The 12,987-nt window shown below is 37.3% G+C and overlaps 1 protein-coding gene across 2 annotated transcripts in view; it reads left to right on the forward strand.

The window, feature by feature from the left end:
* Positions 1-12,987, forward strand: part of GORAB (golgin, RAB6 interacting) — a 78,278-nt gene that overhangs the window by 13,409 nt on the left and 51,882 nt on the right. The window contains exons 4-5 of one of the 2 annotated variants that reach the window (XM_081225697.1): positions 1,998-2,138; positions 9,560-11,566. In XM_081225697.1, the coding sequence (XP_081081823.1) occupies positions 1,998-2,138; positions 9,560-10,019 (601 nt within the window). In that variant the 3' untranslated portion in view covers positions 10,020-11,566. Of the gene's footprint in view, positions 1-1,997; positions 2,139-9,559; positions 11,567-12,987 lie in introns of those variants that run through there. The other variant, XM_081225698.1, reaches the window with a different exon arrangement.

Raw genomic sequence — 12,987 nt, forward strand, 5'->3', positions numbered from 1 at the left:
GTGGCCTTAGGAAACCAAGCTCAGTCAGTAAAGCAATGATTGAGAATAGTGAGAACTAAATGCAAACAAGTATTCAGAGGCATTTTCTTTTTAGATCTCCAGAAAAGTCTGGCACAACTATTACTCATTAAAGCTGGTGTATGTGTCAGGGGGAGAGGAAGGAATAGGGATGGAGAGAAAGGCACGTGGGTATAAGAGTAATTCAGGATTTTATCTGCCAAAGGGATGTATGTATTTGAAAATAATGATTTTTTTTTCTTACTGGTACACCTTGATCTTTCATGAAGCATAGGAAATACTCAACTTACTGAACTTATGTTTCAAGAAGAAAAACAGGGGCTTCCCTGGTGGCGCAGTGGTTAAGAATCTGCCTGCCAATGGAGGGGACACGGGTTCGAGCCCTGGTCTGGGAAGATCCCACATGCCGCGGAGCAACTAAGCCCGTGCGCCACAACTACTGAGCCTGCGCATCTGGAGCCTGCGCTCCGCAACAGGAGAGGCCGCGACAGTGAGAGGCCTGCGCACCGCGATGAAGAGTGGCCCCCGCTCGCCGCAACTAGAGAAAGCCCTCGCACAGAAACGAAGACCCAACACAGCCATAAATAAATAAATAAATAAATAATAAATTTAAAAAAAAAAAAAAAGAAGAAAAACAATGTGATTATTGAAAAATGATTATTGAAAAGCATTTTAGTAGTCTTCAGTTTGGAAGAGGTTGGGGAGGCTGTTTACTCGGGATTTTACAAAAAGATTTACAGGCTCAGCACTTACTCTTCTCTATGTGCTTTTGATTTAAGACAGAAAGTATTACTGTAGACAGAAGTGTAAGGAAATATAACCTGATTAGATTATTACTAAATGGATAGTGAATCACTTGAAGTAAAAAGATCACGTGGTTAACTTTTGTAGGCAGAAAATAAGGGTAAATGCATAATGGAGTAGAAATCAGGAGAATGTATTGCAGTATAGTGGTTTTATTGGTAGTTTTATTCTCCTGTGAGAATGTGTATGAAATTTTGAAATGAGTGGAATTGTGATTAAAGGTTGGCTTTTGTATTTGTTTATTCTGTTTCTTAAGTAGATGATGTACTTGGGATTGGAGAGAAGGCTGAGGTTGCTTCTAAACAAAAGAACAAAAAGAGTGTTTGGTTTTGAGCCCCAGAAAGAAGAATTTTGAGGACATATAGTTTTCCTAAAGAAGAGGAATCAAAGAAGTTTGGGGAAATGAATCTTAAGAAAATTAAAACCGATTGACATATACCCGCTACTATATATAAAATAGATAACTAATAAGAACCTACGGTATAGCACAGGGAAGTCTACTCAATACTCTGTAATGGCCTATATGGGAAAAGAATCTAAAAAAGAGTGAATATATGTATATGTATAACTGATTCACTACTGATTTACTTTGCTGTACATCTGAAAGTAACACAACATTGTAAATCAACTATACCCCAATAAAATTATTAAAAAAATAAAACCAAGTAGATGTTCTCAGACTTACAAAGGAATGGTGTTTAATGTAGGCATCTGTTCTTGGCGTCCACTAAGTATCAGACAAATGAAAGTAGGCTTAGCAAGAAGAGTTTAAGGCTGGAATTTGGAAAGCTGTGTTCAGTATTCCAGCATATCCAGTTCTCTATACAGATACATCCTTTTAGTGCTTATTCTCATCCTTATGGAATGAATATAGGCCTATGAGTGAACTCTCTATTGGTTTTTTTTTATTACTTTTTTTCTTGTGTATAAAAAAGTATATACTAATATATAATTTGGACTAGTAAGGAGGAAAAGTGCAAATGCAGTTTTAGAGATATACCAAAATGTTACTAGCATTTGTTTTATCTCAATTTTTCTTTTTTTTTTTAATTCTTAAAAATTACATATTATAATCATATTGGGTATACAGTAGCTTGCTTTTTTCACTTATATTGTGTATGGATACATGATTTTAAAATGTTTTTAATTTTCCACTCATATTCTTCATTTTATAGATCTAAAAGAACTCAGGCAGAAACCATGAAACTAAAGAGAATCCAGAAGGAGTTACAGGCTTTAGATGACATGGTGTCAGCTGACATTGGAATCCTCAGGAACCGGATTGATCAGGCCAGCCTTGACTATTCATATGCTTGGTAAGTTGGGGGAATGGAACTCTCAACAAGGAGTTTAATTTAGTTAACGTTTATTGCTGGCTAGGCCAGGGCATTTATATATATCATCATTAAGCCTCATAATGACCCTATTAGGCACTGTATTTATTCCAGTTTTATACTAAATCAAGTATCTCCTTTTTGAAGTCTTCCTTAACTCTGCCCTACCCATTAACCTTGTTTATATCCCTGTTAGAGCATTTCTTGCATTATTTATTTACATTTTAGTCTTTCCTGCTAAACCATCAGCTGTTTAATATTTGAGACTCTTTAAATGTCTAAATGACTTGCCCCAGAACTCTATGTATTATTCTAACACCAAGTCTATGCTCTTTCTTTTAAAAATTTTGATTCTGTGAGATGGTATAGCGACTAGCCTATTTCTCATTTCAGTTTTCATCAAAGGAAGGAGATTTAGTTTATTTTTTAAAACCTTTGAGTATTTGAAAGAAAATACCACTCTGTCTTGAAAGCTTGAAGTTTTTTCTTTTTTTTCAATTATACTCTATATAAAATGGTTTGCTATCATGTGTTTCCTTGGTTTCAATGATTGACATTTTTTTAAAGAGAAAAAATCATCATTGCATATTCTCAAAACAAACTAACACATGTAAAAAATTACATGAGCTTTGCAAACAGACAAAAGCAAAAAATTAAGCCCAATTTCAGGGTTATCAGTCCTTTCAATGTTGCTTTAATCATCCTGGTTTGTCCTTTTTCACAAGGGACTGCTGTGTTAATGACTCGGTTTTGCATCTTTCTCTGTAACACTAGAAATCAATCAGAGTGCCGCATTAGTCCAGGGTAAACCACAGAATCAGAATGTTTATATAACAATTTAATAAAGTGGAAATGCTTGATTGTGGTTTTTAATTCACTGTTTATTGTTTAAGAAAGAGGTTTGTGGTGTCCTTGTGATTTTTGTAATTGTTGTTTGACCATATGCTCTTAGACCTAATGGGTTGCTTTTATTAATTAACTGTGTAAATTAATGCCATCAGTAGCTGATAACTGGTGGTTCCATTTCTATTAATAAGGTCATTAAGAAGGTAACCAAGATTTTATTAAGATTAAACTAAGCCTAGATTTTTAGCACATTTTATTCTCTGTAACTTAATTTTGCCAGAGGAACATTTTTATGCCTTTGTAGCTCCTTAAATGAATTCCGATTATTCTGGATATCTCCACAGAAAAATCATTTGATCGTGTTTTTTTGTTTGTTTGTTTTTTGTGGTACGCCGGCCTCTCACTGTTGTGGCCTCTCGCGTTGAGGAGCACAGGCTCCGGACGCGCAGGCTAAGCAGCCATGGCCCACGGCCCAGCCGCTCCGCGGCATGCAGGATCCTCCCGCACCAGGGCACAAACCTGTGTCCCCTGCATCGGCAGGCGGACTCTCAACCACTGCGCCACCAGGGAAGCCCTGATCGTGTTTTAATTTTGTCCTAGGGGAGGCTGAAGAGGATGCCTTTGTACATTGAAAATTATATAAGAAATGTCATAGTTTTAGCCTTCAGAGAACCACAAAGAAGGTGGGATTCTGGTTAAAAGAGAAGACATCCCATAGTATATGAATATTTTTAATGACATTTTAGTACATTTTTATATAGTAAAAAGATTTTATATGGTAAATTTTTACATCTCTTAAGCTAAAGATGACAGTTTATCATGATACTAGTATTGACATAGATATATGTGAATATCCTTATCGTATGTGTGAGGTTATTTTTAAAAACATAAGCTCTTGAGTTAAGTCAAAGAGAAGCCACTGACAATTTAGATTAGAACCAGGGTTGTATCTTGTTCATGCATAAGATTAAGACAATATTTTCTAAATTTACATCTGTGGTTATTACGAAATTATAGATTGGTGATATAGTGTTAAGGTCTAGATTTCTACTGGAAGGTAATCCCCAGGGCAGTCAGTTTCTGTGGTTCTGTGGGAGATTTCCTTGATTTTTTTTTTTTTTTAATAAAAACATTGTAGTTCTGTAGTGGCTGGCATGGTGCTGTGTCCACAAAATGTTCTTGTATACGACTAGGCCAGAATTCGTCCTAAAATTGGTTTCTGTAGAGCAGTATCAGGGTATCCACCTGTGAGGAGATGGCACTTGGAGTGTCCCAGCGGAGAGAGTTGTCACTGCTGCTGTTCACAGCTGTGATTACAGTGCTGCCATGTGCTGCGCAGGCAGCTTGTAAAACTAGAGTAGCTGCCTGTAGAACATTTCTTTAACCCTCAGTATACCAGGAAAAACAATGATCACCATTTGCCATCGATGTTTAATAGATGGTCCCATACGCACATGCACACATACACGTGTAAACATATATACATAAATGTTTTAAGTCATTTTATGAATAATTTAAAGAAGTAAGAATAAAGGATTGTGGAAAACACCTTTGTTAAAAAATTTTGTATCAAGTAATGTTTGACTGCAAACATTACAAAAAGCTAAAAGAATATCATTATATCCTTGCAGCCACACAGGATGGTCCAGGTACTTGTAAATTATTGTATGATAAAATTCTTCCTCTTGAAATTATTAACTCTGGGAGAATAACGTATTTCCTTTTTATCCTCAGAAATATATTTTTCACTCATTGATTCTTGAGTTTGAGAAAATTCATCTAGGATGTGTTTTTCTGAAGACTCATACTCTGAGATTTCACTTACATGGTCAGTTTTACCATCTAGAATCTAGCCTGTCTCTGCATTTATATTGATTTGCTAGGGCTGCCATAACAAATTACCAAAAACTGGGTAGCTCAAAACAACAAAAATTTATTCTCTTATGCTTTTGGAAACCAGAAGTCTGAAATCAAGGTGTCAGTGGGGTTGTTATTCCTTCAGAGACTCTAGGGAAGAATACATTCCTTGCCTCTTCCAGCTTCTTCTGGTGGATGAAGACATTCCTTGGCTTGTGGCCACACTACTCAGTGTGGGTGTCCGTAGTCTCATTGATTCCTCCTGTTTTCTCAAAAGTTCCTCTGCCTTTTTCTTAAAAGGATACGTGTGATTGCCCAGCTGGATAGTCCAGAATAGACTCCTCTCAAAATCTTTAACTTAGTCACATCTTTTGCCATTTAAGGAAATGTTCACAGGTTCTTGGGATTAAGAAATGAGTATCTTTGGGGGGGATGTCATTTTTTAGCCTCCACAACATGCATCTTTTGATTTGTCTAATAACTGCAAAATGTCTTCATCTGTCAATTTTCTTTGTCATTCTGGGTAGAAAATGAAAAGTAATACTTCTCATCAGAACAGTGAAAGCTAAGAGCAGATTACAAGTGTGGTATATCCAGTCTTCTTTTATACCTTATTTAAAGGTGATGTAATACTTTGGCAAAACAGTGAGGAAACTAAGCGATGATGATTTATTTCATTATAGTATCATCCTTTTAGGTCATTCCGTCATTCTCTGTTTTCTTATTATTTTAATTTTTTTAGCATAAATGTGAATAATTGATGAGTAATGAGTAAATAATTCCTAGGGTGATGAAATGGCAAAATGTTTCAAGATATAGGAAAAAATATATTTCAGCAATCCCATAATGTATCTTAGGTTTATAAAAGTGGATCCATATAGTAATTGCAAAATATAATTAAAGTCTGTTTTTCAAAATATAAGTAAATTTTCTCTTTGTTCTCTGGAATACTTCTAAGAAAGGATAAAAATTATGATATGTTGATCCTTACAAATAGAACTGCTCAGGAAAAAAACTGAAGAACTAAGTATTTCAGTGGAACCTAATGACATGCCAAGGGTTAATGGTGTTTCTAAAAATTTCGGGGAACCAAAACCAAGAGACAGTTTCTAGAATCCTTTAAATAAGATTCATTAAATCATTCAACATTCCTTTAAAATAATAAAACAATTCTATAATTACATTTCCAGTTCAATTTGTCTTACTGTGTTGTGTATAATGCTCTTATTATTCTGTTCCAAAGTATGTCTTCCTACTCTGATTTGGTATTATCCCCCTGACCCCCAGACTCATAGAGCAGTTTGTAAAACTAATCAATATTTTGAACATAAATCACTCTGTAAAAATATATATATATATATATATATATATATATATATATATGCTTGTTTCTGGCCAGAAGGACTTTAAATAAATAAACAAAATGCAGAATCTTCAGTGATTTATCCAGGGTGAAAGATCATTGGAAACCTAGGGACCTATTTGCAAATTTTAATTTCAGTTCAGGCCTTTCTCACCTTCTGAGATGGCCCACACGCTGTGGAGTGTGTTTCTCTCTAAATAAATCCACTTCTTACCTATCACTTTGTCTCTCACTGAATTCTTTCTGCGATGAGACATCAAGAACATGAGCTTCGGGGCTTCCCTGGTTGCACAGTGGTTAGGAATCTAACTGCCAGTGCAGGGGACACGGGTTTGAGCCCTGGTCCGGGAAGATCCCACATGCCGTGAGCAACTAAGCCCGTGCGCCACAGCTACTGAGCCTGCACTCTAGAGCCCGCGAGCCACAACTACTGAGCCTGTGAGCCACAGCTGCTGAAGCCCGCACGCCTAGAGCCCGTGTTCCACAACAAGAGAAGCCACTGCAATGAGAAGCCCGCGCACCACAATGAAGAGTAGCCCCCTCTCCCTGCAACTGGAGAAAGCCCGCGTGCAGCAACGAAGACCCAACGCAGCCAAAAATAATAAACAAAAAAAAAAAAAAAAAAAAAAATTTCAGTTCAGCATTCATGAGCCCAGTCAGTAAATCTTTACTAACTGACTTTGGCTGAGGGAGACCACAGACTTGCAGAGAAGGGAGGTTTGAGCTGGGGGGAGAGACAAGATATGTATACCAATAGAGAATGTTGTCAGAGCTCTTTTTTTTTTTTTTGTGGTACGCAGGCCTCTCACCGTTGTGGCCTCTCCCGTTGCGGAGCACAGGCTCCAAACACGCAGGCTCAGCGGCCACGGCCCACAGGCCCAGCCACTCCACGGCACGTGGGATCCTCCTGGACCGGGGCACGAACCTGCGTCCCCTGCACCAGCAGGCGGACCCCCAACCACTGCACCACCAGGGAAGCCCTGTCAGAGCTCTTAAGCTTGATGAAAGAACATTCATAAACAGGATATGTTATAAAGTATGGAAATAAGGGATCCAGATACCCAACACAGCTCCTTTACAACAATTCTTTTAACATAGGGGTAATTGAAGAACATCTAGTTCTCATTCTTATATTTACTAGATGACAGTAAAAAAAATGAAATATGAGAAATGAACATAATATAAATAAGTTTTCAAATATAAACACCAAGTCCTTAAATTATACATAATTTTAATTTTAGATGCATGTTTAGTGGTATACTAACAGTGCTTTTTTATTCTGGCATTCTGAAGAAGTTCTGTTTCTTGAATGCCTACCAGGCACTGGGCTAGACACTTGCCCTGTTTATTCTATTTAATGCTTAATTAACACTCCTATGAGGTGTTATTATCATCATCATTCTACAGATAAACCAAGACTTAGTTCAAGAAACCATCCCTGGTCACCATACTGGAATTTTCAGTCACTGCATGCCTTTTCTCCAGCCTCTTCCACAGGAACCTGGCTGTGTTTTGTATTCATGATGCTGAGCCTGGGACATACCTGATAAGAACAAGGATGGGAACTCCAGAACATTTAATCCATAGACTAAACTGGGGTGCATGGCATGGCCTGGCACTAAGAGTTCTGTTTAAACTGATACGAATCAAGCCAAGCCAACCCAGGCCCTCCCTCTGGAATTTTGGGATTGGAGCACTGAGGGATTGAGTGGAGTGAATTTGATGTCAAGGCACAGCTGGTGGCCATATTGGGCTGTGAATACGATAGGAAAGCCTAAATGAGAGAAACTGTAGTTTCTCAGCATTAGCATGAGCAATAGCCTTTGATTCTGATGACATGCCTGTGAGATTGCCTCTTGTATCCCACAATAAAACCCATTTTTTACCTGAGTGAGTATGACTGAATATCTGCTCATTACATCCAGAAAAAGCCTTCAACAAAGGAGGTACACACATAGTAAATGGCAAAGGCAGGTTTTGAACCCTGGCTTCTCTAAAAGCAAGGCCTTTTATTTTTTCACTATATTTCCCTCCAAGACAGAGAATCTTGCATAAGGAGATATACCTGTTTCTTTTTTGCTATAACTCTAGTATTAGAAATTATTTATTATGTTGAGTAAGGTAAGGCAGTCATAACAGGTAAGGCATCATGGCCTTCACAACTGTTAGTGGTAACTAAATAGAATAATTAGTTGGTAGGTACCATCCTGTTTTCTGGGCAAAAAGAAAAGCAACGCATTATATGGAAAAGGCAAAAAAGAAGAAAAAAAGAAAAAGGAAGATTGCAAAGTGACTTCCCCAAGTAGAATTACCCTACTTCAAAAAAGTCTGGCACTACCTACCTATGGAGTTTCTATATATGTAAAAGTAATAAACTTATCTTAATAAAAGTCTAACAGTAGTCTGTTACAGAGTGGAGAGGGTGAAAACAACTTAACCTGGGGCTTCTCAACTGGGGGCAGTTTTGCCCCTTAGGAGACATTTGGTAATGTCTGGAGACATTTTTGGTTCTCACAACCAGTGGGTGCTACTGACAACTAAGGAGAGAAAGCCAGTGATGCTCTACACATCCTGCAATGTACAGGACAGCTCCCCACAACAAAAATTACATGGCCCAAGTTGTCAGTAATGCTGAGGTTGAGAAACCCTGCTTAAACCTATCCTGAAGTTTTCTTTTCTACTTGGTGTTTACTTCTTACTCTCACCCAGTATCATTGGGCTGGCTGTGCTCTGTCATTTCTGAACCACTGTCCATGTCCTTCTCCACCAAACTTTTTCTTCCTTTTCTACTCCATTAATCAAAAGATATAGGTTTTCTACTTTCTCCATCTCTTATTATTTTATCTCTCATAAATTTAACCAGTTGTGTGCTGGAGCTGGCTTGCCCTGGTTCATGAGAGAGATTTTGTGTATCTCTTCCCAATTCTGTATTCAGTGATGTCACATTGATAGCTTGAAATTGGCCATAGTAATAGTACGTTTACTACAGAAATTGATAAACGCTACAAATTAGGGCTCTCCCCCACTGGATCTAGCACACCACTGAATTAACCTCTCAACCTGCTTTCATTCAAGCACAGCCTTGGAAAGAGGAAATGGGTGCCGAAGAACGTTTTTAGGTTAGGAGAGTCCAAATGTGCATGTTGTGGAAGTTTCAGCAGCAGTAGCCTACTTTGTCTAACGTGTAGATGAGTGTTCGTAAAGTATTTAATAGCCATATTTTCACTATATATATGTATTTCCCGATTTTGGAGTTTAATTATTATTTCTACGCCCTCCTTTGACTGTCTTCTTCAGTGGAAAACTAATGGACCAGTCTTTGTACCTGTCCCTGCAGGAAGCGGTTTGACAGGGCTGAAGCAGAGTATGTTACAGCAAAGCTAGATCTACAGCGCAAGACTGAGCTTAAAGAGCAGCTCACTGAACACCTTTGTACGATCATACAGCAAAACGAGCTCCGCAAGGCCAAGAAGTTGGAGGAGTTGATGCAACAACTAGATGTGCACGCTGATGAGGAGACTTTGGAGCTCGAGGTGGAGGTGGAGGGACTGCTGTGTGAACAAGAAGCAGAAGTAGGGAAACAAGTGGTTCATTTAGAGAGGCCATTTCAGCCTTCTGGGGCGAGTATGACCTTAGGGTTTGCTGAAGAGAACAAAAAGCATCAAGACCAGGCTGCTTCCCCAAAGGTAGATGAACAGTGTGAAAGCTCCAGTAGCATTGCCCTTCTTGATCCAGACCAGCCAAATCAAGAAGTTGAAACTACTGTAAAAGACATTTCAGCTGCTCTGACCACATGAGGTGCCAGTGTTTGTTCTTTACAACTAACATTCAGTAAACTAAACTTTCTGTTGTAGATCATGCCATGACCTCTGATAAATGCCTCTTCAAAGCAGTGTTAATTTTTAAATCCATTAGTTTTAGTATAACGTTTGAACATTCTAGAAAATCTGTGATGATACATTTTTATATGGGGGCATAGTTCACCTTGATTTTGATCCAGTTCCTTCATTGTACGCTTCCTACTGGGTGAAAACAAGTGATTTAAAAGGATGGAAGAAAAACTACACGGTTAATAGTGTTTTTAGACCAGAGAATACTGAAAAGTATAGTGAATAATGAACTCAGTACCTAATTGAACTCATTTAACTTCTCCTGGGAGAAATGTTGAGAATGAGAGTACTATTTTATGTAATCAGTAAAGAGACATAAAAGCTAACTAACATGTGAAAAAGAAAGAATGAGGAACAACCAACAAAAGTAGTAGGTTGAATTATCTTTTTGGATCTCACTAGAGTTGTAAAACACAACTTGGAAGTTGTAGTTTATGAAAAGAACCAGAAAACTTAAACCAGCATCACTTTTGTTTTCAATTTGCCTTTTAAATGGCTTTAGTTTACAACCTGAGTTTTGGTTAGTTGATACACACAAGCGCATGCACACACACACGCAGAGAGATAGATATACACATACCATGGTATATAAATAATTTCACTATTAATATATTTTCTTCTTTAATTGGCACATTGATTAAATTTACCCTTCTGCAGGCTGAAAATAATATAAAAAATCTTACTGCTACTTCGGATTATCTAAAAAAGTTGATATATTTTCTTAAAGTTACCCTAAGATGTGTTTTATATGTTGGATATAAATTATCATGTCATAAAACATTTAAATTGTTAAAATGATGGTTTTCTTATTACTTCAATAGTTTGTTAATTACTGTCACTAATAGTTGACCACTACATTGTGCTATATGTGAATGTGTAAATAAATATTGTAGTTTCGTCACAGAATCTATGAATATCACATTAAATTATGATCTGTTTATCAGAAATTCCAAAAGTACAAATACTACATTTTAAGTCTTAAAGAACTATTATAAAAGAAGATAAGGGCAAATGTAACATTGTATCCATAATAACTTCTGAAAAGTTGGGGACATAGTATTTTTAAATGAGTTTGTTTGAGGGTATTACCTTCTAGTAATGCAGATGAACTTTGTATTTTTATATTATGTAATCTGAGTTGAATTTATAGCTTTCCATTACTGACTTCTCTAAGCAGAGGCTTTTATATAGATAGTTGTTTTTTTATTTATGAATTACATACGTAAAAACGGAAAGCTTCATTGTCCAATACACTCTTATTTTTCTAAGGAATAAACGATTCTAATGCATTTATAATGTCGCCTTTCAAAGTTTTAAGCAGTTTAGTGTGTATTCTTAAGCACTATGTGGCAGTAATGTATCCTGTATCTCCATGCGGTAGATACACTTACCTCCTTTATATGAGCCTCTTTTAGGGAAAATCCATCAATTCAGCTTCTGTAATATCGGCTAAATGCAGGTAGGTACAATCTAATTCTCAGTCTATACTTTAAGTACTTATAAGTTACAAGGAGAAATGAGAACCATGAAATAAATGAATTGGATGGGACCTCAGAGATGATTCGATTTAATCATCTTATTTTACAGTTGAGGAATTTGAGAGCCAGAGATTTCACTTATGGCATGTTGGCCAACTGGCTCATGTTAAAGTGCTAGTAAAGTTGCAGTTCTAAACTCAATATATCTCGTACATATATTAGGCCATGAAGTACACTGCATTTTTCCACTTGAAAATTTTGCTTTATAACTCATTCAGGGTTTGTGTTTGTACATGTGAAATGATTTCAAATGTCTGTAAAAGGTCCACTGAAACCATTATTTTGAAAAACTTACCTTACTTGGCTTTCCCAGGGTGGTATCCAAGTGCTCAGGTGATGATATAAGTGACAAAGTTATATTACATCCGTTTTGTACAAGGCAGCTGTCTCCCATGTGTGAGAGGAACAGAGCAAATGAGTGAGAATGGGGGCTCATTGGTATGAGGACCATATGCACTGGTTTTTCCAGGATAGCCCTGATGTCTTTTAAAATCATAAAATACACTTGAAAGACTTTTGATATATGGATTCAGAAATCCACAATAATTATTTTTTTTAATGTTTTATTTTATTTCTTTTTGGCTTCTTTGGGTCTTTGTTGCTGCACACGGGCTTTCTTCTAGTTGCGGCGAGCAGGGGCTGATCTTCGTTGCGGTGGGCATGCTTCTCATTGCGGTGGCTTCTCTTGTTGCAGAGCACGGGTTCTAGGTGCGTGGGCTTCAGTAGTTGCAGCATGTGGGCTCTAGAGCGCAGACTCAGTAGTTGTGGCACACGGGCTTAGTTGCTCCGCGGCATGTGGTATCTTCCCGGACCAGAGCTCCAACCCGTGTTCCCTGCATTGGCAGGCGGATTCTTAACCACCAGGGAAGCCCCAATAATTGTTATTTTATGAACAATTCATGAAATGTTATGAACGAAATTACTGGTTCAAAGTTACTGCCATGAGTTTACTGGGATGCTTCGTAGAACTGTTCCCCTCTGGTGTTTAACTCCTCTTCCTCCCTCTTCTCAGATAGTTAGAGGGTAATGTTATCAAGGCTCTTAATGACGTGATATGTAATTTAGGAGTTAACTGCTTTGTTATCTCACTTGTTCTATTTAAAAGATAGGGTTTACCAAATTGTAGTAATTTTCACTCATTATCTTAAAAAGGCATACTTTGAAGGGTAAACATGAATTCCAGAATTTGAGTTATAACTTGAGACCCTACTACTTTCTTTAAATTAGAGCCATTTTTATAGGTTTCAGAGAAGCAAAATTTCCTATAGCATGGTTCTCAATACATTTAAAATAAAAAGTTTTTCTCAAGTTTTTCACCTCTGCATAATTCTACAGAA

The sequence above is a fragment of the Mesoplodon bidens genome, assembly GCF_964165515.1.
Source record: "Mesoplodon bidens genome assembly, chromosome: 2".
NCBI classification, from domain to species: Eukaryota; Metazoa; Chordata; class Mammalia; order Artiodactyla; family Ziphiidae; genus Mesoplodon; species Mesoplodon bidens.